A 25,856-nucleotide genomic window follows, 5' to 3' on the forward strand; every position below is an offset into this window, starting at 1 on the left:
TACCGATTGCCCGGGTCCCACCGCGAGGAGGTTGCTACGTTTTGGAGACCCACAAAAATTAGTTTAATTGTCTGTTCGATGCATTGTCGATGCACAATTTCAAATTGAGCGACAATGAATCGAATTATGACACTAGAAAATATCAAACGTGAATCGGATTATTAAAAGGGGTAAGTCGAATGAACAACACTCTTCGCTGTTATTTTCTTTATTCTCTATTCCATATTTATCGATACTGAAATATTTACAAAATTCATCGTTGCAGTCAACGCTGACCTCAATTCGAATGATTCGTTTCGTACGCATATTCGAAAATGTCGAAGAAAATGAATTTCTTAATTAATAGACTCGAAGAACACAACGACGAACGCTACGGTTCGAAAGTGATGTTTCGTTGTCAAGTAGTAAAAAGTCGTTAGCACTACGAATCGAGTAAATATCACTGTTAACAAATTGTGCCAGAGAAATGCGACTAACTCGATAGCAAATATCCCGTCAAAGATAACTCGAAATTCATCACAGAAAAAAAGGGGGGGCAATGATGATTACGTTTAGTCAAATTGTCAAATTGCATTGCATAGAAAGCGATGGGTCCGTAGTAACAAATGAAAGGCTATGTTAACATTGCAAAATGTTAGAGAAATTTCGGCGATACGTTGTCGGAAACAATAATTCGCTGGTAACAGTAGCGACCAGTTTCAATTTGCACTCGCGAACTATAAAAATATGAAATCTCAAGCACCGTCTGATTATTACGATTTGCTTCTCGTGCATACTTCTGTACAAAAATGATAGAGTACAAGAATAGGTTAAATACGTACAGGATGTTCGGCTAGGGGTGGGTATTCTTTGAGGGGGTGGCAGCTGGGGTGATTCTGAACAAAATACTCGTTAATAGAAAAAGTTGTTCAGAATCACCTCAGCTACCACTTCCACAAAGGATGCCACCCCTAGCCGAACACCCTGTATATAAATCTTGCAAATGTACGCCTTAATCTTTCGCGAGCGAAGGCTCCTCTTCTTCTTTCTTTATTATAGGAATATTTATATATTTATATATATATATATATTTATAGACAATGCAATTTTTGTCGGAATCACGATTAAAATTATACGCTATATAGAAAGAAAAAAAGACTGTTGGCTGGCAAGAATACGCACCCGCGGAACAGCGGGAAGTTATTATATTTACAAATTTTGTTATATTACACAAACGATATCGAGCAAAGTAAAAACCGTAATGATTGTTTTGGTATAAGTGCAGTAGCTCCTAAACGTCTTGCAGTTTAAAAGTTAACTCGGAATCGTCAACTCTGGTTCGCGCACTTTCCTTTTCATCGAGTCGAATTCGTTCAATTGCATTAATTACAGAACAATAACGGTACGGAAATACTGGAGGAATGTATAGTTGGTGGCTCGTAGGAAGAAGATCCCTGCCACGAATTCTTTGCCAGACACTATGTACGACCGAAAGTTATGTACTAATTTAGATCGTGGAACCTTTATTCTTTGGTAAAGTGAAATCAAACGTCGTCGATATTATTCGTTCGTAGAGTTATCCTCGAAAGAACAAGACATTCAGAGAAAACGATAAAACTTTATCTATACACGATACGACCGAATACTCCAGAAGCCCTTATCAATTTATACAAAATTTCGTATACTTAAGCAGTAACGGTGGTTCGTGGTGCATGTAAAAAAATACAAGATTTAGCGGATAATCATGATCTCGCTCGTCATTCAGCGGGCCAATTCGAATCAGATTACCTAATAACATCCTAAATTTGACATCGAGTGAAAATCGAATCGTTTAATCACCGTCTTTATACAATATATCAAGAACGTGTAAACTTCACTGACCTGCTCTTACTTTAATAACATCGTAAAAAATTATGCTTTCAGTATGCTCTTAAAATCTATCGAAAACGCAGTCACTTATCCCGTATCCATTACAACCATCGTGTATAGAAACACGCAATGAACGATCGTGCGAGTAGCAGCGTTTACCCTGGTACGACTGTCGATTGAAAGAAAAGATCATCGATCATACGATCTGAAAGACGTTCGATTACCAGCGTAAAACGCGTCCACTCCAACGGACGTTGCTACATGTTTAGCCTCTTAATTCAGTTCGACGATGTTCCCCTCGTACATGTACCATGTACCTAAACTTTCCCTTGATATGTACACACACATAGTTACACATTACATTGTTCCCTAAGCGTAACAAGCTTCGAGAGGACTTTCGTGAGGAAAATTTGAACGTTCGAGCGAATGGATTGCCTGTGCAAGAATCGTCTAAGTGAACGAGGAACAAACAGAATGGGAAAAGCGAGGAGATTTTTATTTCAGAACTGAAAGGCAACGGTAACTCAAAGCTTGTCGCTTTAAATCGCGAATCGTGTAACGAAAGTGTGTCACTCGCGCTAAAGTTCGTGCTCTCGATTAAAATCCACTCTCGGGTACACGGCACGCGCGTTAATTACGGTTACGTGTTTCCTCACGCTATCGGCGGGTCGTCATCGTCATCGTCGTCTCTCGTGACTAGCACATTACCGTAACGATTCGGGCGGAAGAGCCGAAATCGTTGCAGCCACTTGTATCGTCTCGCGCCGAGGTACAGCAGCACGCCGATTACTACGAGGAAGGTTGGTATTAACAAACCAGCAGCTACAGAACTACCTAAACAAAAATTCAAAAAAAAAAAACAATGACGTTTTAGTGGATTGACCGTGCATAATGAGCAGCGCGTGTTGCGCTAAACGCACAGCTGGCTTCTTGCCTGACCGTTTCTTTTTCACGTTAGCGATACGATGAGCCGTATCGCCAAGCAATGAATAATAAAAGCTAATGCAACCGTGTTGTTATCGGTCGCGACCAAACGGTCGGCGAAAATTAATCTATAAGCAATCTATCGTGGAAAATTTTCCCTCCACTCGAGTCTACTAATTTTGTTATTGTAAGGAATACTTCTATCGAACTTCCATGTACCTCCTGAGTCCACTTTGACGTCCGATTGAACGGTAGTGATGCTAACCATCGTGGTAGTGGCAAGGTGTATACACTGGCCGTTCTCCAGTTCAAAACCAATCTGGCACATGCACTGCGCTTCCTCGTCCTTCGAATTTTGAACGCATCTTTCGTTCGGACCGCATTGATCCAATGCCTTTTGCGTGTCGCATCGTCTCATCCCGCTCGTCCTGTTCTCCGACGAAGAATCTGGATCAATACGTGAAAACATGTTTCTTTATACTGCTGGCACGATGTACATTAGAACAACCCTTGAAAGCAACGAACGAAAATTGTTTCCCAGCTCTTTCCATTACCTACGGTCACCCCTGACTCGTCGTTAAATTACTCTTTAATCCTTGAGGGCCACCGCGTCGAGAAAATCAACGACCAACGCTGTTCGATCGTTCGATCGATGGGAATTGGAAGCGGGGGATACGAGGAGTTTATCTAGTTGATTCGTCTAACCAGAGGTTAATAGATATGGATACATTAGCCGCGGACGGCTAGGAAAGAAATGCAGTAGCGAACAATGCGAATCGATTCACAGGAGTATACGTTAAATCAGGAAATGTACGTATATTAAATTAATTAATCAGAGAATAAAATTTGAATCCTACGCGTCGAAAGAAGAGAAACAACGTTTATCTCTGAAAGAACGAAACAATGAAAGTGGCATCCACCTGTGATCAGCTCTTAATCACGAGTGGACATTACGCTCGTTTATCTGCCTGTTATCATCCGACGTCCACCGATTATTCTTTTGTTTCCCTCGAATGAAAAGCACAAAGAGCCTGATGTCGAATGTGCGTCGTATCTTTGCGACTCTATCGACACTGCGTGAGTCGAGATTGGCTGAATCAGTTAATTGAGACGAATTCGTTTTATCAGCTAGAATACAGGGGGTTAACTATACGGTGGTTGAGTCAAGCAAATTAAGGGACTTTCTTTCGCTTTAAATCGATGCTACTCCATTTAATTCGATAAGCGGACATTCGGTACCGTTCGTTCGAACAATAAGAAGTACTTAAACGAAAACGAAAAAGCGGAATAGCTTGACGATAACGTATTCGGCTTCGAGAAGATTGCGAACATCTGCAATTCGATTTAAGATATTCTCGCTCGATCCTCGGCAATTAATTCGCATCATTCCTGCGGGCTGATGAATTTTTTTTCCCGATAACGTCGTGGAATTCATAGCTCGATCGAACAATGGGACCTTTCATTCGGATTCATCGATGCGCCCGCGTATTTCTATTCGAAAAAGCAAAATCATTGAATTTCCATTCTTCCCTTTTAATTTTCTGCGCGCATTCGACGAAACCGGGACTCGATCTTGAAATATTACGTAATAAGTATCTTCGACTCAAAGTAGAATATTACACACTGTGGTCAGACAACGAAATTACGCAACTATGTGTGTTTTCTACGAGAAGAGCGTGCCTGCGTGGCAACAGTAGGCGACTGCGAATAACAATCGTACCCTGGGTGAAACGAATTACACCCAATGGACACGGGAGTACGCCGGGATGATTAACGAAATCGTCACGGGGAAATTATTTGTTTCGCAAAGTTAATCACGCTCGTCAAGAGCGACGAGTTAGCGTCGCGCGTCAACTACGCGTTAATTACTCACCCTAGAAATCGCGTATACACGTATTTACGCGGTGCTCACGCGTACATACGTGCTCGCCTTTATCTATCGTTCGTTACTCGTTTGGCGAAAGAATGGGAACAAACGCAACGCGCTAAGCATACGTGAACTTTGTTATCGCGTTGACTCATCTTCTTTAATACTAGCAAAGCGAGCATCTTTTTTGCCAGAAAGTAAGAACGTAGCTGAGATTACTCCGTTTGATAACCTCTGTTCTTCTTCCCTAGACAATATCGGATATTTTTAATATACACATTTCATCTTACATAACCAGATACGGTTTCTTACGGGGCAAGATTGCGAAATAGCTCCCTTTGTAACGAAATGCAACAGTTTGCCGGGGCAAGGAGACATCGATAAACTGTGCGCAACGATTTAAATATAAATTCAGAGTAACAGGAAAGTCCGAGAGTGCAAATCGTACCGGATAAATGTGTCTTCAATTACGTAGCGACACGGGAAACGGGAAAACACGGTCTTCTTGATAAACGCGATTACAAAACATAGTCGTCGGTGGCACCTAACACTGGTTCGGTGATTAATGGTAAAGTACAAAGCAGCTGAGGAAGATCGAACCGAAACGTATCGACGTATTAGCGAAAAAACAGAGGACAAGTGCAGGCCGGGAGGCAGCACTCGATTTCTGGACCAAAAGCCGGGACGAGAAGAGACGTAGGGAGCGGGAGCGAGAGAATAAGAATGGGGAAAAGAGAAAGAAAGAGAGGGAAGGAGGGACAGAGATAGATAGAGAGGGGAAGCAACGAGACGAAGAGAGAAAAGCGGAAGAAGACTATTGTGGACTTACAGGGGTGACCCCAATGGTTCGGTTCGGTTCGGTTGAACGAACCAATTTCAACAGCTCGTCTGCTAGAAAGACGGTTTAACGTTACGCCGAATAAATATCGAACAGTTTCAGAGAATTCCCGCTTACCTGCGTAACCGAATGGCGCCAGAAAAAGCATTGCCACGATGAGATAGCAGAATGCATCGGCTCGAATGTTTTGCATTTTCCTTTTGTTCCTTCCTTCTTCTCTCATCGTTCTCTCACTGTCTCTCTCTCTTTCTTTGTCCCGTTTGTTTACAGTTCACGATCATCACATAATAATGTAGGCGGGTTGTTTCGTAGACACTTTAACGGGGTCGATGCGTTTATGCCGCTCGGTAAATGTAACCGCTGAACGTGTTAAACGTACACACGACGAGTATTTTCGTTAAAGCGATCGAAACGATAACCTAAAATCGTCGCGCGAAAGTATCAAGAGGCGCGCGTGTGTCGGCTCATCGCCGGTCGGCCGGCCGTCACCAGTTTTGACAGATAAATGCTAGGCCGCGCCGCGGAACGCGTTCAATCATCTGTTATTAAACGACCATTTGCAATTATCGAACTCAATTGGCATCGAGGGATCGCTGGCAACATTTCGATTTCGAGATATTTCGAGAATCACAACGGCGACGAAACGCGCATGCGCGACCGAACGGGCGCGTTAATCAAAGCTTTCCTCGAACGCTTCGTGGACAAAATGAATTTTATATCAATTAATCATCCTATACATGGTATTCTAAATAATTATAATACGCGCAATGAGAAATACCTGCGATTGTACATTTTCTTTCAAAATTATCTAAAGTTTAAGTACTTGGGACGATAATTAAAAGAAGAAAATGAATCGTGTGAAAAATAGTTTAGAATTTGTAAAAAGGAATTATAGTTTTGTAATATTCCAATCCGATGGTTTATTTGCCACCCCCTAGATAATGTTGGCATCTAGCTAGCGGAAATCGATTGCTATACAGGTTATTTTTAAAAAGTAGAACCCCCACTCGTACCTGTTTTCTCGAAAAACTATACGATCAATTGAAATTTATTTATTTGTAGCAAGTACGGGCGAAACGAAGCGTACGAATATCTGCACATTAAATTTAAAATATCGCGACAAGTTTGTCTATGATCGCTGGATAGAAGATCGAGAGATTTTTGTATCCACGAGTGTCTAAGCGTAAAGGCGGTTGAAACGTAGTTGCGATGACAGCAGCACATGTCATGGCGAGTGTGTTATCATAAACCAAAGTTGCTCGCTGTGAAAAGTCCGCGTTAAATCGAAAGCTATCAATTACAATATTCAAAATGAGGGAAGAAACGGTGTTGAACTTAAAGTGGCACAGTTTCCCGTCGCATTTAGCGGTTTCCCTCGATACGTGTTACGAGAAGCAACAGTTTGTAGATCTTTCCTTGGTGTGTAAAGATGGAACGATTTTGAAGTGTCACAAAATGGTATTGGCCAACTCGAGCTCCTTCTTTCGTCGATTGCTGGTGGCTAACGAGCATCCTCACCCTATGATTATACTCCACGACATCGAGGCCGATGATCTGAAGACAATTATCAACTTCATGTATTGCGGTGAAATACAAGTTGTACAAAGTGAGGTTAGAAGATTGCTAAAGTTGGCCGAAATTTTGGAAGTTACCGGATTACGGCACATACAGACCTCCGTTTTGGTAGGAGAATCGAACAACGCGTCTCACGACGCGTCAACCGTGTCTCGTTTAAAGCTAGAAGAATCTAAAAGTTTATCCAAAACAATACCACCTGATCATGATCCAAATGCCAGAGCACAAAATAAAACTAGCTGCCAAGCAACGCGGTTCCCTTCTTCTACTCATCCTCATAAGATAACGAATAAATTACCTTTGGAAACAACTAAAAAAAGCAAAGAGAATAATATTAATTTATTGAGTCAACGCTTGGAGACGGGTAAATCTGGAATCAGTATTGTAGACATAAACGATATGCCGAGCACCAGTAAAGGAATTTCAAATACGTCTGTCCCAAAGAGAAAAGAGATTCCCGATCCAGTTATCAGTTGGCCCCGTATTTTATCAGCTATTTCAAAAGACAGTCCGTTGCCTTTAAAGAAATTGTGTATAATGGATGAGGTTGAAATAACAGCTGGAAAACCACCGGCTATCACTCAAAATGTAAAGACTAACGAACCCTTGGACAGGAGGAAAGAAAATTGCAAGGTGGACGTTAACGAACCAGTGAAATGTGGAGTTTTTATAAAAGATGAAGTGGATCTGTCGTTTGAAATGGAAGAGGATACAGAGATGGATCCGCTGGAGGTTGAGGAGATTGAAAATGATAGTTCGGAAAATGTAATAGGATCGTCACAAACGTTTTCTGTTGCAAATATGGAGCAGACCTATTATAATACTGGAAGTCTTCCAGAATTTCCTACAAGAAAAGGATCTAATGGTTAACAAATGGGATAACTTCCTTTTTTTTTCTTTTTCATTTTCAATGGACTGAATAAAATTTTTCCAGCGACTACGAATTTTTCTGTAATTAAAAACACTTTGCAAAAAAATGTAACGACACGCATAAATTAACCCATAGTTTGTCACCTTACTTGTTACTTTGTTACGTGATCTGGTTTCTTTTGTAATAAATCAATTCAAACTACACATTACGTCCTCGTTTAATATTTATCCTAATCAATTAACAGGTGAACCGCATTCGTAATATCGCGCCAAACATTTTACTTTTGTACGCGTTCAATTTCTCTGACAGTATTATACGTTTCTATGGAAACTAGTCTCTGGTTTAGTTGGATCAATCATTTCTGTTACGATTATCATTAAATATTGCAAGAAGTATGGAAGGAACAATAAATAACGACGAACTGGACGAAAAAATAAAAGAAGGCAAAGAAATGATAAGCAATCTAACTGCTGATAAACACGTAACGGAGGAAGAATTCCAAAATTTTATGCATCGCGTTAACGAAGTTGGTAAGTGTGCGTATCTCTAATTGAATCGCAAACAAAACTTAGGATGTTTTATCATTTTTCAAGAGAAAATTGTGAAGAAATTAGCATCTGCCGACCCTGAGGAACAAAAGCACGGTCAGATATTGGCGGACGAAATTTTAGAAACGAAACCGACCAAGGACTTCTCTGAAGATGACGAATTGAAAGTAAAGGTCAATCGTACAGTGATCAACAAATATTCAAATGATGAGAACATCACCGACGAACAAATGTCACGAGGTATAAATTATTCTTTCAGCTGTTACTAATTGCCGTACTAATTAAAAATTTATATTTATACAGAAGCGTTTATGTCGAGTGTAGAGAAGGATGCGAAGGAAAGAGCGGAGAGTCGAAAAATTCGAAACGAACGAGCGGAAACGATGAAAAGGATCGGCAATGGAGCATTTAAGGAGGAAAATTATGAAAAAGCTGTGACTTATTACAGCAAAGCATTGGAACAACGAAAAGATTCGTCCGTGTTATGGAATAACAGAGCTTTATCGTACATTCGTCTTGGATTGTACGAAAAAGCTTTAGACGATTGCGAATGGGCGTTAAAAATACACGAGGCGAATTTAAAGGCCCTTTTAAATACCGCTAAATGTTACAAAAAGCTTGGAAACGAGATGAAATATAAAGAGTACATTCGATTAGCGAGAGAAAGAAATCCACACTTCAACAAATTTATTAACGGTATATATACTTGTAATTCTTTTACATTTGAAACATTTCTATTTTAATTTTACTCGATTCACCTTTTGCAGAATTTGAAGAAGGTACGGATGGGTGCGTGGACGAACAAGCCTAATGTAATAATTGACCAGTAAAGAATAGAAATATTTCTCATGTAGTACGTGTGTTTCTTTTTCAACGATCTAGGATACGTTCGACCGGTATCAAGATGGGCTTATCTTTGTAGCATAGCCCTCTTTAATCTCTGAAAGAGATCTAGGTTCATGCAAGAAAACTGTGCATTCAATACCCTGTAAAAATGTCTCACTAAAATTATTTGAAACTGCTATGATTCGTAATATAAAATACCAGTACCTGCATACGTGCTGCTCTAACAAATCCTTCGTTAGCCGATACCGTGATACTTTTCGTATTTTCACCGGTGGCAAACACCAATCTAGATCTGTCTTTGATTTTACCACCCAAATTTAATTTCTCTATGATTCTGCCAGCGGGTATATCGTTCACGATCCGAACTCTACTAAGTAATTCCTTCGCCCTGAGAGTCTCTTTAGGTCCGCCAATAACATCTATGATGTTCATGAAATTTTCATAAGCAGTCTGGCAGACTATCAGTTCTTTATCTTTAAATATGCTTTCTAAAATTGGCTTCACTGGACGTTTTCTCTCCATTTCCGCTTGTTGCGTAAGCAACGGTTCACGATAAATAAAATGATCATACCCATTAGTCATATTTGTCACGTATGCTAATAAAGTTGATACATCCAAATTAAGGATCTTTATTTCAGTTTCCAGAGGAGAAACATTAAGGGTGTCTAGATTCGAGTTTGTATTCCTTTTCGATTCGTCCAATGGTTCTCCATTGAATTCTGACGTGTACATCCGTGTAGAGAATTTTTCGTCTATATCTATCTCCGGAATAGACAGAACAATGAGTATCTTTCTTAAAATTGTAACTAACGTGTACAAGAAAAAGTTTATACCATGTATGTCCATGCTTTTTTCTTCTTCGCATTCAATCCTATCTCCTTCAACAGCTACTCCCATAAGCTCCAAATTTTTGGCTAAAGGTATTTCTATGCCATAAGCAAAATGGAATACAATTTCTGGCGGTCTATAAAGGTACGGATAACATTTTGCGCATTGCAAGAAAGAAGAAGCCTGGTCGAGCACAGATTTCTGACCGTATTCTCCGTTGCCCATTGAGATCAAGGTAAGAGCTCTGGCATTTCTAGCGATAACTTTTACCCAAGAGGCACCACCGTTGCATACTATATCTACTTCTAAACGTGATTTCTGATATTTGAACGGTTTCAGAACATTGGTGGGTTCATTGGCACAGAAGAGCCGTGCTACAATAGCATTCAAATGAATCAAATTTGTGCTCTGCAGATGTTCTTTCTTCACATTCCCTGTAGATTGTACCTTTGTGAGAATAGTTTATTGTTATAAATCCATGATATTTTTAACGTTCCATATGGACGTCTATGTAATAGAGAACAATTAAAACTAGATGCAAGCGAGATGTTTCATAAGTTTCAAAGCTATATAGATAATCACACCTTGATAGTTAGGTAAGAATCTTCTATTAAAACCGCAACGTGACAAATTGTTGACTTCCTAGTAAGAATTTCAGAGGAACGTACCTTTTCTAAAAATCTAATCTCTTGGTGAATCTTTCGTACGAGTTTCTCAACCCCATCGATCTTTCCTACGAGTTTCAGCCGATCTACCGTCGCTTTGCCACTGTCTATTTTTTCCTCGAGACATTTCAGTAGCTCAACCTTTTCCTCCATCCTTCACGATTACACGATTCTCGACAGTTTGGCCATGAAAGATCCTATTTTCTTTGGCTATTCTTATTATTTCTGATAGTTCACGATCGACGAACGTAGTGTCAGCAGCCATTTTGCCATTACAGTTCAATATCGCGTGTAATGTCGTCGGGTCGCTTGTCAAACTCGCCTATTAACCTCACAAAACTTTCTGCATTTCAACAAACAATTGACAGTGAAGCGTAATCGATGGATCGTAACGGTGTCACGTTTCGTCGAAACGTGCGAAATGTAAAACGACGGAGAGAAAATTAATTCCCGGGTGTGTATAGAATACGAAAACTAGCCTTCTTATCGGACCGTTATTTATTCTCCACTGTCAACTATTTCTGTACGATAACAAAGATCCTCGGTATATTCGAGCTGTAAAATGTCGAGCGCAAAGATCATCGAAAATCCAGAAATACCGGGTGAGTTTTTCTTCCTAACAAACAATTATTTCCATTGATTCGCGTTGCGTTAGGGATCTGTGTATGGTCTAGTGATTCAACCAAAGATCCATAAATCTACGAACTTGTTAATCTTTCCAAAAGTACGTAATAATCATCGCATCGTTATTCGAAGAATTCATAATCGAGAGAATTTTTCAAACGATAGAAATAATTTGCAAGGACAACACCGTGCGTGTTTGTGGTACCAATATTCGATACAAATAACCGGATACCACTTTTCATACGTCTGTGTCCGCCCAATTATCAAAATAAATACTCGTGGAATACAACTACCACCTCTCGCGTTCGACACGCGAGGCGAAAAGATAAGCTTGTTATCAAACAGTCTCGTGCTTACCGACCAGTTTCATTCAGAGTTCGAGCGTCGAAATCAGCTGACGACACGAGATACAGAGCCATGTGTAGTAACATGGCCACCGATGGTACCGGTCTATCGTTTCATTACATTATTGTACGATAATGTTTATTTATTATTTCGTAAGACGTTCATTTTTCCGTTCAAATTGCTCGATACATTTCCGTGATAATCAGAGGGGTACCGAAGCAACTTGTCCCGGCCCTGAAGCGTAAAACGAAGACGCGGCACACTGTCGTCCTTGATCGTTTGCAAAAATATACCTCGCACGTTAGCAATAAAAATGAAAGACATTATCGGAGACTCTTTAAAAATTAGCAAAACGAGATCAGAGCAAATTGCATCGATTCGCATCACCCGCTGGGGGTACCGCGCTTTCGTATTTTACGAGCCACTTTTCTTTTTCTTTATATTCGAACCGCGCATTCTTACGAGTGCCTCGAACACGCTTCAACCATCCGCAGTTTTTATTAGCTTCGTAAATCTAACGCGCAACGCGTACCGTTGCCATTGATTCTGTTCTCTTCGGGTTGAAAAAAAAATCCTTGTTGCAATTTTGTTTCGTTGACACCGCCGGCTCGCGAAATTTCGAATTAACGATGAGAAATCTATGTGAAAGTTTAAAGTTCACAGATATCGAAGACGATAGCATTCGAGCGAACTCCTGCCTAGGAGTTACACTTGGAAAGTATTCTTTACGTTGTTTTCTCGGTTTTTCGTTGAAGCATATCGTATGCGACGCAGGTTTGGAATGCTTTTTGCCGCCACCCCCGCCTCCGCCGCCGACCCCGCTAGTCGCATTGCCGAAATGCAACAGCCTGATGGCATCGACGGAACAACAACAACAACCGGTAACTGCAGAAGAGACAACGACCGGTTTATCGAGCGGTGAAACCGCGATCAATCTGACGAGCCTGGAACCTACGTCGTTTGCAAATCTACCTGTGCCAACACCGTACATCATGCACCCGACGACGATGCAACCGCAAACTCCTGGACAACCGGCTGCACCCTGGTGGGTACCTACCGAGGCGGACACGTCCGAGCTTTACGGACGATGGTACGACACCACCTACAAAGCGGCAGCTGCAACGATCGCATCCCCGACGATTCAAGTGACCGGCAAAGCGAAGAACAAATATTACAAACGCAAGAACGAGTTCATAGATCCGGCCCAGGATGCAGGTAATTAAAGAACCCTTACCCTTTTCCCGCCACTTTGCGGCACAATTTTCGGATGCGCTTCGTCTCAGGGGAGCAACAATTTTTGGGTACAAAAATATCAAATCTTATAGTTTTCGACCGGAAACGTTGAAAAATGCAAATTAAAAGTTTAGGAAACCAGTGGTTTAAAAAATACTAGTGATGGAACCACCAATCTCAAAAAATGGCATTTTTTAAACCATTGGTTTCCTAAACTTTTCATTTGTATTTTCGGATATTTCAGGTTGAAAACAAGATTTTACTAATTTTTTATCCCCCAAAACGAAGTTTCATCCGATTTTCTGAAACACCCTGTGTACCTAGAGATTTTATGTAAGAACGCGATGCGCGCGCGCTCGCATCGGAATTATCATTGAGAAATATCAGAGTCCAGATTCCTCTGGCAGTTTAGCTAATTAAAGATTGATTTATGTTTCTATTTCGCAGAGAAAGTTGCGAGCGCCCAGAGGGAACTGTCGGCACTAATGAAACCGCTGAAATGCGATCTATGCAACGCAGTCGTAAGGCTCGATTACTTTATCCGTTAAAAATCCAGCGAGACGCGGGAATAGCGTATCTCCTGTTTAAATATCGCGATGGTCAAACGATTTCAGATGAACTCGACGTTGCAAGCAAAGTTGCATTACGACGGTAAGCCGCATCAGAAGAAGGTGTCGATGTTTCTGAATCAGAGCGTGAAGAAACAGAAGACCGAGGATGGACAAATCACTAGTACGACCAACGACTGGCAAAATTATTGCGACGTAAGAAACTTGATAAAATATCTAGATATCCTAAACAAATATGAAACAGGATCTTTACTCGCGATGTTAATCGAACCTTTGCAGATTTGTAAAACTTGGTTCACGTCGCAAACGGACGCGACGCAACATTACGCCGGGAAAAAGCATATCAGAGCGGCGAACGGTGGACGACGATCGAGGTACACAGATGCATACTTGTCTCTAATTATTTGGTAGAAAAGATAGGTAGCTGTGTCAGCCGCGAGTTCGTCATACCAGAGCGTTGAATTCTGCAGGCCGTCGAAGAAGTCGCAAAATCAAAATCAGTACAGTCAAATAGATCCTACCAACCGATTCGGGATAGGAATGGCTTTTCAGACGGAAGCGACTCCAGCAGCTGGCCAGCAGCAACCTGTGGTACCAGAATCTGGTGTAACGCAAGCGATACCACCGACCACCCCGGCCCCAGGAGCGATAGCAGCCACCGGAACAGGAACAGGAACAGGAACAGGACCGGGAACGACACCAACGGCTACAGCAGCCCCGGGGACCGTTTATACACCACCGACCTACCCGACACCGTTGCGTTGCGATTTGTGCGGAGTTTCAGCGAATCGGCAGGATCAATTGGAAACGCACAAACGTGGCGCCAGGCATCTGAGAATGCTCAGATTGAACGGGTTACCCGTTCCCGACCCTGGTAAGATTTCGATGGAAAATCAATACGTTATTCGAATGAATTATTTGAGGTGAAAAATATTTCAGGCGTCGAGAACGAGACAACCCCCGCCACTCCTGGACCTATAGATTATTCAATTTATAGGACACCCTCGGGTAAGAAGACGGTATCGATTTGAACGGTATCGTTGCCGATCTAATTGCGATCTACAAGGAATATTCTGCTTGCAGGCCAGTATTATTGCGCGCCGTGCAATCTATCGTTAAATTCCGAGAGCACGTTCGCTCAACACGTGGAGAGTAAGAAACACAAGAATCAATCGAACCCAAAGTCCCCGTCAAATTCAACGATGGCGTCGAAGAAGGCTAGATTCAAGAAGAAATAAAATCATCGGTCCATCGTACGGAACGTACGACCGTCGAACTATGTAAATGATAATTCTTCGTCTGTCCATTCTTTTCACCGAAACTTTTCTCTCGTTTTCCGTTATCGTCGCAGATGTATTGTCGTTGTATCCAGGCGATGCACGCTGATTCGTGCAATAAGAAATAAAACTCTTGTTCGATACGGAAGCGTAAAAACGTTACACGACACCGTTTCACGAGCAAAATATCGTCGTACTTGAATTTTTTATCTTTCGAATGGTTTCGAGAATTCGCCGCGAGACCAGCACGGCGGGAAAGTAATCACGATCAGTGATTATTACGCGAAGATAGATCGGATCGTCGCGCCTACTGATGAGAAAGATAAGTCTGTTAGGACGCGAGCGTATTTAAATTAAATACCGATTAACTGTAAATTCGATTTGCAGTAAACTGGAGGACGGTTATTTAGACGGTAGCTCGTTAACCGTCTGGAAGGCAGCAGCAGGACTAATCGGCCACATTTATTCAATTACGAAACCATTAGCTCGAACGTTCGATCCTCCTGAGAGGCTCGATTCGCGAAATCGTACGCGTCTACCGCTAACGCTCGTTTATCGCGCGTCCACCTGAAATTTATGCGACGTTCGCTCTCTCGACCTTCCGTTGAATTTATTACCGAACGGACGAGCCGTACCAAACTTCTCTCCTCTATTAATTACCTCTTGAGGACACGTATGACGGATCAGCTTTTACACCGTTCGCGTAGAAAAACGACAGACATCGTTAGTTAAGAATGGAGCTCGAAGATCGAGAAAAAATATTGCCGCCTAGCGATTCTTTCGTTAGACGAAGCCTGCATTCCGTCGAGTTTTCTAACAAACTCACGCCGCTGCATTTTAACCGGCCAACTATCCCCTTCGAGAGCTTCTTTTTAGCTTTCCGTCTCGGAGCTTCGACAACGACTCGAGATTAGGATCGTCCTCGCACGAGAACTTGTAGATCGTTACTTTATACCTGCGCTTCGAATTTTTATGACCCCAAGTTCCACGTTCGACGAGTTCCCTTCTCCTTTTTATTCCCAGCCTCCTCCCACTCAATTCTATCCTATCACTAAAAATCCCTTTTCCATCTGTTCGTCTTCCCGATCGCCTACTACATATTTCTTTACCATTCCCGAATGGAGGAGCATCGGAAATGGAAGAAAAAGTCGAGAAACAACGTGCAAAGAAATGGAACGGAACGGAAAGCGTAAGACAATGACAAAGGTAATACGGGCGGAGAAAGAAGGAGAGAAATCGATTCGTTACGCGGCCAAGTGTAATGCGCGTAAAAACTTATTAATCACCGGAGCGTCCGCTCTCTCGGAAATTCGATGAAATTCCAACGGATGACTGGTGAGAATTTCTGAGAACCTTCGAATCCGAGCCTCCTCTTCGCGCCGACCTCAAACTTGCTCCGACTACGATCGGATACTGTGACGAAACAGAGCAAACGATCGATTCCCGTTCAAGCTTCACTCCGACGTTAGATCCTCTTTTTCTTTTTTTCAGAGAGGAAAAAGAAAATAAGAAAACAGCTCGAGATCAAGAAGCCGACTATCAACCGCGCACCGACCTCGTAATTTACCTCGGATGATAAGTTCCTCCGCGTTGAAATAAATTACCCGTATAGGAAGGTATAAAAGACTAGGGGGACACGGTAATGCTCACGATCCTCGGCCGCTGTTTACGTACCTATTCACGCGGAATTCCTCTTCCTCGCTCGCGTACACTTTATTAAGAGAACGCATCGATCGAGCGCAAAGTCGTTACACGATTAAAATATGCTAATTCTAGAAGATTTCTAACATCTACTAAACAAAGCGTGGAATACGACTGATCGTAATGGTTCCCGTGGTCAAAGCCGTCGACTCGAGGCGATGACGTTCATTTCTAATTCCGCTAACGAACGGGTAACTTTGTTAGCGCGAGGAAACGGTACCTGTGTGGAGCAAGAGCAACCGCTCCTTTGTCTCGCCGAATCCATTGTTCCAGACCGAGAGAGTACGAATCGAGGAAAAAACAGCTCGTAGAAGAGATTTCTTTTCTGTTCCGTTCGCCAGACCTCGGACAAATTCGTACAATTATTTCTCGATTAGGAAGGAACGGTTGGCCAGCGAGAAGAACCGGAGCAGAGCGGAGGCGCAGATTGCCGTGCCGCACGAAATATGTACCAGGGGGGAAAAGGGAACCGCGTGCGCGTTGCGGTCCGCCCGCAGCCTAATCGCGGAAATTTCGCGGCACGACACAACCGCTTTAATAAGACGTTTTTGCGAAATGGCTTCTAGAAACAGGGGAGCCGGGGCAACAGTTGGCGCGACGAAGCAACACGGCACTAGACGGAGAGCGTAGGGAACGTGAACGAAGAAGAAGAAGAAGAAGAAGAAGCAGTAGAGGAATAAAAAGCGTTGTGTGGCGCATCTCGACGGGGCTGACCTTGCAGGTCTTCGCGGGCCACCAATGTAGACCGACAAGAAAATAGAAAATCGTGCTGCTCCTAAATGCGGGCGGTGTGATGTCATGCGGAAATAGCCGTCTGCCTATGCTCCCTGCCGACGCGAGAACGGCGAAAGGGGACGTAGAAGGGTCGAGAGGGGTCTTCTTGATCGCTCGACCGATTACCTCGTCTCACTCGGCTTCCAAGGAGACCCCGATAGACGGTACACCGTTTTTGCCTTTCCGATCGACCAACGAACGCGAAAGTTCATTCGCGAACGATCTACCCCATTTTCCGCTCGATTATGTCTTACGCTCTTTAACCGCGCCATCTTTCTATCGACTTTCGATAACTCTTGTCATTTACGATCGCGTTCGATTATCGAGACCCATATTTCCTATCCCGGTATCCCCGTATCCGTCGGGGACCTCGTTAACGTCCCTTACGCGAATTAATTTCTTACTTTTAATGGAATCGCCTACCTCGCTGCGGGCGAGGACAACGGAATTATCGATATACCCGATAAGATGAAAGCTACGGGACGGTTGGACGCTCGCGGTGGCTCGCGGAAACGGGAAACGTCGTAAAAAGAAATGATCGCACTTACCGGTAAAAATCGTATGCTCGAATCGCGTTTAATGTACCTTCGGCTGTCGTCTAACTCCAGGGGGGTCCGCGATCGATGAGATAAAACTGTTTACAGGATGGCAGAGATAACGATTAACCTGGTAATGGGTCCCCTTTGAACGGCACCTCGTTCTCCCGTAATCTTCCAACGCACTGGCACATTGATTATCCTTGGTCACTGGTCACTGATCGCGAAAATGTCATTAATACGCGTTTTCGTTTATCACGATCGAGTTTTGGAAGCGATCGAATCGGTTTCTTGAAAAAATTCGTCGGTCGTTTTACCGGCGACCATCCAGAAAATGGAGACGTGAAACACGTCACGATTTTAACACGAATCACTCGATTAAAAACGTAAAGATTCGCAAACTAACATTCACACGCGCACACTGCACCGATAAGTAACGTTCGAGAAGCAAACGCGATAATTTATTTCACTTTTTCCAGTAAAAATCAGTGAAACTATAAGCAACCACGACCGACGAGGAACGCGACATTTGCAAGAAACTACCCATGATGCTCTTGAAAAATTGATCACGTGATTGGCTTAGCTAAGGGTATATCCTATATGAATCGATCACGTGGTTTTGAGTTGCAAGATCTTACCCAGAATGCATTGCGGGAGGATCACGTGGTTTTGAGTTGCAAGATTTTACCCAGGATGCCTTGCGGGATGATCACGTGGTTTTGAGTTTCAAGATTTTACCCAGAATGCATCGCGAAGGATCACGTGGTCTCGAAAGGATAGTTAGTTGACGATTTTCGAAAGAACGAGATCGTTGCGTGTCCGAGCGTGTTAAAAGTTCTATTTTATTCGGTCAAAGTATCGTTTCTCGTATCGAATCTTACGCGTGCGAGTGTTTTCTCATACGAGAGAAGAAAATCGAACAAGATTTCCCGTGTTTTAAAGTGTATAGCGTATTGAAAATCCATGACCTCCGGGCACGGGTAGAAGGTAGCGCTTTCCAGAAGGAGAAAAGAAAAGCACGGGCGAAGAAAAGCGAAACCGATATCGAAGGATATTCCGGTGCAGTAAGTACCGAGGAAAGTCATCGAGAATAAAAGTCCGTAGCATCGTGGACGTGTGTGAGAACGACCGCTGTCATGCTGCTGGCATGATTGCGCATGCGCGCGGGTACACTTGACGGGCTCAAAAAATCAATGACCCCGGTCTATCGCACGTTCGTTCGCGTCTTTTTCTCTACGATATAAGAAGTTCGAGGGTGAGAAGAAGGATCGCCAGGAGGTAATATCGAGGCTCGAGGAAGCGATCGTCGTGGACGAGAGGGAAATATGGAGATACGAAGGAGTAAGAAAGGATCGAAGAAAATGGACGGTGAGGGTGCAGCCCCGATGGTGGCGCTAGTGTGAAACGGCCGAATAGCGGTACGGTGAAACCAGCCGAGCAAGCTCGGCTACGTTTCGGCTCACCACTTTAGTTCGTGTCCTACCGCTGTACACGACGGACGTGTTGAACTCGGTCGCGCGTCGCGTTCTCTATTCGGAGAAAAAAAACTAACTGTTTGTCCGCCACTGCAACTAGTGTGAAACACGTAATTCGGTGGTTCGCGTGTAAACAGGTAACTGTGCGCGGTAGATTAGAAGGCACATAGAAACGCGTGTACCGCGAAAACGACGCACGAGGTCGCGTAGTGTTTCGGCCGCGACCGGCAATAAAGTTTCGCAGTGACTTGTGTTAAAGAGAAAAAAGAAAAAAGAAGAAGTGGTGAAGAAAGTCAGTGTGCGCGTCGTGTACGATTGCACCAGCCACGGTTCACGGCCGGAGGTCCGATAATCGGATCGATTCGATTCCATCTAGAACGCTGTTCGCTGGATTGTCAGAGGAGAGCGTACCATCCTAGCCGTCGCCGCGGTGCACCGTCCGTCCACCTTTCGCGTTGCCGCGAGTGCACGGGATAAAATGGCGCTTGCTTTCGACCGTGTACCTTTATCGACCGTAACAAACAATTTAACGACGGAATCGCGTCGACGTCAATCGCGACGTTTTTGAGCATCGAACACATTACCGCGACAGATCGTTTATCTCCGTTCCCCGTTCCCCGTTCTCCGTTCGCCCCACCCCCGGCGCTTCGCATCGTTTCGCCCGCTTTTAACGTCTTTTCGTCCACGAATCGAACCGCTGACCGCTGCACTGCCCATCAGCCACGAGTTCACTCCCGAGCAACATACTTTCGAAGAAGACGCTACTTCGGATCTGGACGGAGGGACAGTTCGGAGTCTGAACGCGAGCACGCGTCCTTTCGGAGCAAGGGTGAGTACCGAAGGATATATCACATATTTTCACTGATCATAGATAGTTAACGTAATAGTTACTAGATAGAAAACGAACTATCATTTATACGTGGAATACTGTTTACGATCGCGCGATAACTGATGGTAATTCGCGTTACTCGCAAGCAAATCGTTATCTGCGACTTGCGACACACCAGATATTAACGAGATCGCAGTGAAAGGCATCGGCTCGTTGTCGAAGCTCGGAACGCTGCGTCAGGAGCGTGGATTCCGTTCGAACAGGTTTGCCGTTTCATTCGTGTTACCGTACCTTCGCCGCGGCGATGCTCGAACACGCTCGTACCAGCCGCTTATTCTCCCATCGGAGCGCCGAAATCTCTTACCGATTTCTTCTCTTTTTTCTTCATTTCTCTCCGCAAGTTGTCGAGGCAGTAAGCGCGCAGCATTAACGATTCCGTAATTATGCAAATAAATCTGAAAGGGTTGGGGGTCGCGGACTATTTGAAAGTCCGAACGAACACGCAGGCAGGCAGGCAGGACGGACGGACGCGCGTACACGTAGCTAGCCGATGTGTACATAGGTAACGCGTGTATGCACACTCGACCGAGTACACAGCCGCTTTCGCACGCGTCTAAACGTGGCAAACGCGGTTCGACCGGGCTACGTGCGTGTACTACTCGGAAAATGACAGGCCATCGGTGGAGCCGGTGTGTTTGAGCTCGCCTTCTCGTGCAAATATTTTGCGCGGGCAAACACTCGCCACGACGGATCATGCCCTCCTCCAAGGTAGACGGAAAGAAGGCGCTGAGAACGTGATAACCCCGTTGAAATTTTCGTAATCCCACCGAGTCGAACTTAAATTCGAACTGAACGAAATTATCGACGTTTGAATCGAATTTTCATTTGGTAGATGGGAAGGCGATAATCGTAGGTAGGTTTCGGGACAGGGGAAGAGAACGAATTTTCCTGGGTCAGAATCGACGCGACGGTTTCGGAGTAGCTGATCGCTATCGCGGTTGACACTGGCGTGGTCAGGTAGGTAGGGTAGTAACTTTACGACAAGGTAGATGGGTAAAAAAAATGCCCGTGCGTTTGTCTACCTGTTGGCGCAGGTAACGCGTTCCTGTTCGGAAAGTTTGCCTAAGCGTCCAGGGAAAGGCTACGTTTCGGTGACTGTAGGGCAACGATGGTCCAATTAACAATTTGGAGCGCGCTCTATTTGCATAATCTCGCGGCGAGGGTGCACTGGAACGGCTGCTAAAACGCGAGTAACTTAGCAGCCAGGATCGATAAGTCTTCGCCGTTCGGGCTTAATTTCGTTTTCTAGTATGCGACCGCGTGCCGGAGATGTTCACAGTAATTAGCCTCAATTCGAAGTTCCGTCCGAGCGGCGGTAATTCGTGGTATAACGTTTCTTGTTCTCTGTACCAACAGCCACGTATTTCTTTCTCTCTTTCGCGCTCGTCAGACACGTGAGAACGGTGCTCCGGTCCCTCAGATCTGGCTGATAATCGTCGGGAGACCGTTAGACGAAAACGATCGACGAGGAACCACGGGAGGAGCGCTCGTTTCGATGGCCTAGCTGAAACGTTGTCGAGAAGCAATCTCCGCTTCGTACGGAGGATGTCGAGCGATTAATTATGATTACTAGCGCCATTAGATAGATGCGTGTGCGTACGGGTGTACGTGCGTGCTAGCCAGCCTCTAGCCCTGTTGTTAGATACGCCGCGCGCGATCTAGTCGGCGTAGCGTGTTCCGCGCATACTTACCGCCGCGTAATTGCATCGTGAAAGTGTTACAAAGCGATTCTCGTAGGCCCCCGTGGAAACGCGTCGCGTCGCTCGATCGAGCGAACAGCAGGCAGTCCGCGTCGCGGGTAATCCGTGGAAATAGTGAAAGTAGTGCAACCACCTGGCTCGTCCTTTGAAAACCACTTGTACACCTACCTCTTACCCGTACGCGCTTCCTTTCTTTCGTCGCGCTATCGAGTTACGTATCCCAAGAATCGAACTCTTTCCACCCCTTTCAAGCGGTTCTTTCGCATCTCCCTTCGACCTATCCTAATATCCCTGGAGCCGGTGCTCGAGAACGTAGGCCCAGGATGTCCTGAAATTTCGGGACTCGGTTGTCGGTAACTGCCGACAGGGCGATTCGAATCTCTCGTTTTACGTTTCGAAGGTAGGCAGACGGGGCGACAGGTCTCTTTCTGCTGCTCTCGCTAATCTCCTGGCTCATCTAGGATCTAGGGTTACCTGGATCTACGCGTAACCATGGTCTACCAAGCTCGTCGCCGGCCCTATTATTATATTATACACGGGGTTGCATTTTGACCCGATCGAGGAGATACCGAGCCGGATATCGTAGACGATAACATCGCCACTTCCGCGATTCTCCATCGTGAAAATTCAATTTCCACTTTCTAACCTTGTTTACTCCGCGTTTAACCCTTTGATTCCTCGTTTCGTAGCGAGGTGAAAAAGGTCGACGTCGTTCGCGCCGAGCGTGTAATTTCGCTACCGGAACGTTTAACGAGCCCGATAATTTCCATACCGTTTAGCATTCCCGATTGATTCCTCCGCAAAGACGACGGAATTATTAATTGCGCGAATCGAATTAATAAACTCGACGATCCGCGTTCCGGCCACGGAGGAGGCTTTCATTTGTCGCTGGAAACATATTACCCGCGATAAAATCTCGAAATTAGAATAATATCGTTCGAAATTGTCGAGGGTTAAGGAGAAAAATGCTGTAAGGAGGATGCTTTCTCGATGAGTATCAGATTTCACTAGTACCATGCCTCGATGTAAAGAACGAAAAATGTAAAGGCACCGTGGGTTGGGCATTATTAATTCGGTAATAAAAAAAAAAAAAAAGCGACGAACCAGGAGAAACGACGACGTTGCGTAATTTCATTTACATAGGAGTTTTATTTCGTCGTCTTCGAGACGAGGCTCCGTGAATTTTGATGCCTCCCAACCGGTACCCACTTGCCGGATCGTCAACGAGTCTGTTCAAACGAACGAAAATATAATAATTATCAATAACGTATAGCGTATAGATCGCGTCGCGAGAGGGTGAAAGGTCTTTCGACCCACTTATCTATCGGACGAGTCTCGGAACGAGAAGGAAACTTATCGTTCGTTTAAATTTAGAGAGCGAGACGAGCCGAGGAAATCGTTGCAAATTTATGGCGAAGCTTATCGTGGAAAAAATTTATCGTTAATCATTATTCGTGAAACATTTCAACGTGATATCGATCGAGAAGTGGCTGACGCTACTTTTGCCCTAGTTACGTGACAACCGCGTGTTTTTACCGAAGAAAAAGTTATCGCGTTCAGGGCCTCGCATAAATTTCGATGCAGATGCGTCGATGACAACGAATCCGTGGAAAATTTATCGCCCCGTTTCTCGTTTATCGTTTAAACGTTATCGCGGCCCGCGTTTCTTTCACCTCCCCCTTATCGATAAGCAGATTTTAATCGTACCCTGGCCGCGTTCGTCACCATCCGGTTTAACAGAAAATCCCAGACTAAAAAGGGTGAAGGGGAGTAGGAACGATCCTCATCGTTCGGTTCATGAATTTTCCCACATCGTAAGTGGACGTTGATTCATTGCGTCCACGTGGCTTCTGCGAATTCTTCGTTTGGATCGAGGAGATGTTTTTCCTCGATGGAAGGAGGAGCTCGTTCGTGCCGCGATAAATCCGGTTAAATGGTTTCGCTTAAATCGTTGCCGATCCGGCGACTTCGTTTTGTCGCGTTTGTCGATTCACGGCCGATTGCACGGTGCATTATTATTGTAATGCAGGCCAGGAAAGGGGAAAAGATGGAGAGATCGTTGGTCAGGCAAAGGATCATTTTTTTGCGACAGGGTGAAAAAGCGGGAACGGCCGGGCGTAGTCTGGATCCGCTCGAGGAGTTTCTTTTTGCCCGCTCGTAGACTCGATGTAGTATAGAATGGAGGAGCTGTTCGATATAATTGTAAATCGATTTTCTCGAGAAATTGACTCAATGAGAATTGACGGCAGCGGCGATGGTTTTTCGCGCGAACGCATGATTTTGCAGCTGCTAATTCGGAGCGTGTTAACTACACGTATAGAAGGTGTACGAGATGCGTTCATTGTTTCGGAGTAGTTGGCCGGCTCGACGCACACGGCCAAGTCGAGGAATCGCGAGAACAATGCTGGTAATTACCAGGATTTCGGTCGCGCACGATAATGCCCGGGCACACAGGCGAGTCGCTCGATGGATTCGAGTTTATTTTCTCGTTGACAGCCGAGCGTGAATGGAGATTCGCCTTATATTCGGTGCTCGAGTTTCATGGGAATCTGGCCAATGCCCGTGTGCCCCTTTCCTCTTTACCTTTCTTGCATGCCGTGCAGTTAGCGATGTACATATGGCTGCGTTTTTTCGTTTTCATTCGAGGGACCATTTTTTTGGGAAGTGGGCGTACCTCTTTCCGGTTTTCGGCCCATTGTGTTCCACCCTGTCTGATTCCTCCTCTTCTTCTTCGTCGTCGTCTTCTTATACCCGGCAAGAATGTACCCGATGCTGGTATGCGTGGACGGGTGTGCATCGGTATACAAGTAATCGCGTGCACGCTTCCATTCGCACGCGCGAATACGCGTTTCTTCCTTTCGTTTCTTGTAATAAAGACAAAATCTTGGAGCGTCCGAGAATCACGGATTCGTCCCGGCTCGTAACGGATGACGCGGAGCTTTTAAAGACGGCGAGAAACGAGGGAGAAGGATGACGTTTGGAAGGGAAAATAGGGAAACCTGGAGAACGGTATCGCCTCGTCACCTGGAAGAGACACTCGAGATACGTAAGAGATTCGTTGACGACGAAACGGTGGCTGGCTGGTTCGGCCAATTTCGTTGGAAAAAGCCGTAAAGTAGAGGTTAGGTTGGCCCGGTCGAAAGAAAGGCTCGCTCGCATTGTGGCTCGAGACAAAGGGACATTTTTTGTGCGCGATCAAAGGAACGACGAAAGAGATCGGGAGAAAGAGAAAGACCCTTTTACGTGGTCCGTATCGAGCCAGTTCTCGACTTGCCTTCGACACGCTCGAATTAATGATTTCCTCGTCGACGAGCATTACTTTTCCTCCCCCCCCCGCTTCGAACGGTAACCGAGTGGCTCGAGCTACCTACACAGTACGGAGGATCAGCCTAATTATTTTCCCGTGCTTCTCGCCATACGGATTCGATCGATATCCGATGAGACGACGCGCGGAAACACGGCAGACGATTTCCGCGAACGAATTAGACGAAAACCGTGAGACCGCGAAGGTGGTGGCCGATAAGGAAGAGGACGATGGCGGAGGAGACGCGTTTTCAGAAAGGATTCTACGGGTGAACGGACGAGAAGGCAGGGGAGAATGAACCGTTAGAACTGGTGCTTCCTTGCCTCTCTTTCCGAGCTCGCGAACGGTTATCTCACCGAGAGGATCAAAAGATTCGGGTCGAGGTTAATCTCTGCCTCGTCGTTCGACGCACCTGCCATTAATTTCCTACCTTTTATACCAATTCCGCGATCTTTTTCTTTCCTTCTTCCTCCGTTTTCAAATTTTTCCGAGATACCTCGACGAAATTCAGCGCGGCGATCCCCCTTCGGTTATTTGCGCTTGGCCAACAAAGAACGATCCGTTGGCTTTTCAATTTCCTTCTTTTTTCGCGCGAGCTCGTTAAAGCGTGGAGAAGGGA

At 44.6% G+C, this 25,856-nt stretch overlaps 6 protein-coding genes across 25 annotated transcripts in view; 4 read left to right on the forward strand and 2 right to left on the reverse strand.

Annotated features, from left to right (window-relative positions):
- Nucleotides 1-192: 192 nt before the first annotated feature.
- Nucleotides 193-5,995, reverse strand: LOC123988189. The gene is made up of 3 exons (XM_046287322.1): nt 5,595-5,995; nt 2,992-3,219; nt 193-2,682 (listed from the first exon to the last, which is right to left on the reverse strand). Exons 1-3 carry the CDS (start codon nt 5,698-5,700, stop codon nt 2,501-2,503), a joined length of 516 nt encoding a protein of 171 aa, XP_046143278.1. The 5' UTR covers nt 5,701-5,995; the 3' UTR covers nt 193-2,500.
- A 560-nt stretch (nt 5,996-6,555) lies between these two features.
- On the forward strand, nt 6,556-8,126 carry LOC114871217 (protein bric-a-brac 2-like). The gene has a single exon (XM_029176850.2). It carries the CDS (start codon nt 6,789-6,791, stop codon nt 7,920-7,922), a length of 1,134 nt encoding a protein of 377 aa, XP_029032683.2. The 5' UTR covers nt 6,556-6,788; the 3' UTR covers nt 7,923-8,126.
- A 93-nt stretch (nt 8,127-8,219) lies between these two features.
- Nucleotides 8,220-9,328, forward strand: LOC114871218 (tetratricopeptide repeat protein 12-like). Of its 2 annotated transcripts, XM_029176851.2 has the most exons (4): nt 8,220-8,453; nt 8,517-8,711; nt 8,775-9,167; nt 9,239-9,328. In XM_029176851.2, exons 1-4 carry the CDS (start codon nt 8,318-8,320, stop codon nt 9,280-9,282), a joined length of 768 nt encoding a protein of 255 aa, XP_029032684.2. In that variant the 5' UTR covers nt 8,220-8,317; the 3' UTR covers nt 9,283-9,328. The 2 variants fall into 2 exon arrangements, with proteins under 2 accessions (XP_029032684.2, XP_046143277.1); XM_046287321.1 differs by lacking the exon at nt 9,239-9,328 and having other exon boundaries at nt 8,775-9,215.
- LOC114871216 (UPF0415 protein C7orf25 homolog) lies at nt 9,125-11,375 on the reverse strand. 2 transcript variants are annotated; one of them, XM_029176847.2, is made up of 4 exons: nt 10,814-11,371; nt 10,151-10,592; nt 9,522-10,075; nt 9,125-9,457 (listed from the first exon to the last, which is right to left on the reverse strand). In XM_029176847.2, exons 1-4 carry the CDS (start codon nt 10,961-10,963, stop codon nt 9,371-9,373), a joined length of 1,233 nt encoding a protein of 410 aa, XP_029032680.1. In that variant the 5' UTR covers nt 10,964-11,371; the 3' UTR covers nt 9,125-9,370. The 2 variants fall into 2 exon arrangements, with proteins under 2 accessions (XP_029032680.1, XP_029032681.1); XM_029176848.2 differs by having other exon boundaries at nt 9,392-9,473; nt 10,814-11,375.
- Nucleotides 11,325-15,001, forward strand: LOC114871215 (zinc finger protein 385A-like). Of its 5 annotated transcripts, none has more exons than XM_029176841.2 (9): nt 11,327-11,412; nt 12,443-12,493; nt 12,554-12,994; nt 13,460-13,533; nt 13,627-13,776; nt 13,861-13,955; nt 14,052-14,455; nt 14,521-14,589; nt 14,665-15,001. In XM_029176841.2, the coding sequence occupies exons 1-9, from the start codon at nt 11,373-11,375 to the stop codon at nt 14,817-14,819; spliced, it is 1,479 nt and encodes a 492-aa protein (XP_029032674.2). In that variant the 5' UTR covers nt 11,327-11,372; the 3' UTR covers nt 14,820-15,001. The 5 variants fall into 5 exon arrangements, with proteins under 5 accessions (XP_029032676.2, XP_029032674.2, XP_029032677.2 ...); XM_046287319.1 differs by lacking the exon at nt 11,327-11,412 and adding an exon at nt 11,751-11,905 and having other exon boundaries at nt 12,436-12,493; XM_029176843.2 differs by lacking the exon at nt 12,443-12,493 and having other exon boundaries at nt 11,325-11,412.
- A 3,555-nt stretch (nt 15,002-18,556) lies between these two features.
- Nucleotides 18,557-25,856, forward strand: part of LOC114871227 (ephrin type-B receptor 1-B) — an 82,517-nt gene continuing 75,217 nt past the window's right edge. For 8 of the 14 annotated variants that reach the window (XM_029176864.2, XM_029176874.2, XM_029176867.2 and 5 more), the window contains exon 1: nt 18,557-20,173. The gene's annotated coding sequence lies outside the window, so the exon portion shown is untranslated. The remainder of the gene's footprint in view (nt 20,174-25,856) is intronic. The other 6 variants (XM_029176866.2, XM_029176868.2, XM_029176875.2 and 3 more) reach the window with 2 other exon arrangements.

The sequence above is a fragment of the Osmia bicornis genome, chromosome 10, assembly GCF_907164935.1.
Source record: "Osmia bicornis bicornis chromosome 10, iOsmBic2.1, whole genome shotgun sequence".
NCBI lineage: Eukaryota > Metazoa > Arthropoda > Insecta > Hymenoptera > Megachilidae > Osmia > Osmia bicornis.

Excerpts from the sequence above, each read along its gene's own strand:
- LOC123988189 (XM_046287322.1), bottom strand. The coding sequence starts at position 5,700 with ATGAGAGAAGAAGGAAGGAACAAAAGGAAAATGCAAAACATTCGAGCC. Across the intron at positions 3,220-5,594 it reads GGCGCCATTCGGTTACGCAG|ATTCTTCGTCGGAGAACAGG; the intron begins GTAAGCGGGAAT and ends GTATTGATCCAG. Across the intron at positions 2,683-2,991 it reads CGTCAAAGTGGACTCAGGAG|GTAGTTCTGTAGCTGCTGGT; the intron begins GTACATGGAAGT and ends ATTTTTGTTTAG.
- LOC114871217 (XM_029176850.2), top strand. The coding sequence starts at position 6,789 with ATGAGGGAAGAAACGGTGTTGAACTTAAAGTGGCACAGTTTCCCGTCG.
- LOC114871218 (XM_046287321.1), top strand. The coding sequence starts at position 8,318 with ATGGAAGGAACAATAAATAACGACGAACTGGACGAAAAAATAAAAGAA. Across the intron at positions 8,454-8,516 it reads GCATCGCGTTAACGAAGTTG|AGAAAATTGTGAAGAAATTA; the intron begins GTAAGTGTGCGT and ends TCATTTTTCAAG. Across the intron at positions 8,712-8,774 it reads CGACGAACAAATGTCACGAG|AAGCGTTTATGTCGAGTGTA; the intron begins GTATAAATTATT and ends ATATTTATACAG.
- LOC114871216 (XM_029176847.2), bottom strand. The coding sequence starts at position 10,963 with ATGGAGGAAAAGGTTGAGCTACTGAAATGTCTCGAGGAAAAAATAGAC. Across the intron at positions 10,593-10,813 it reads AGATTAGATTTTTAGAAAAG|GTACAATCTACAGGGAATGT; the intron begins GTACGTTCCTCT and ends ATTCTCACAAAG. Across the intron at positions 9,458-9,521 it reads TTAGAGCAGCACGTATGCAG|GGTATTGAATGCACAGTTTT; the intron begins GTACTGGTATTT and ends ACATTTTTACAG.
- LOC114871215 (XM_046287319.1), top strand. The coding sequence starts at position 11,852 with ATGTGTAGTAACATGGCCACCGATGGTACCGGTCTATCGTTTCATTAC. Across the intron at positions 11,906-12,435 it reads TATCGTTTCATTACATTATT|TTCACAGATATCGAAGACGA; the intron begins GTACGATAATGT and ends GAAAGTTTAAAG. Across the intron at positions 13,777-13,860 it reads ACTGGCAAAATTATTGCGAC|ATTTGTAAAACTTGGTTCAC; the intron begins GTAAGAAACTTG and ends GAACCTTTGCAG.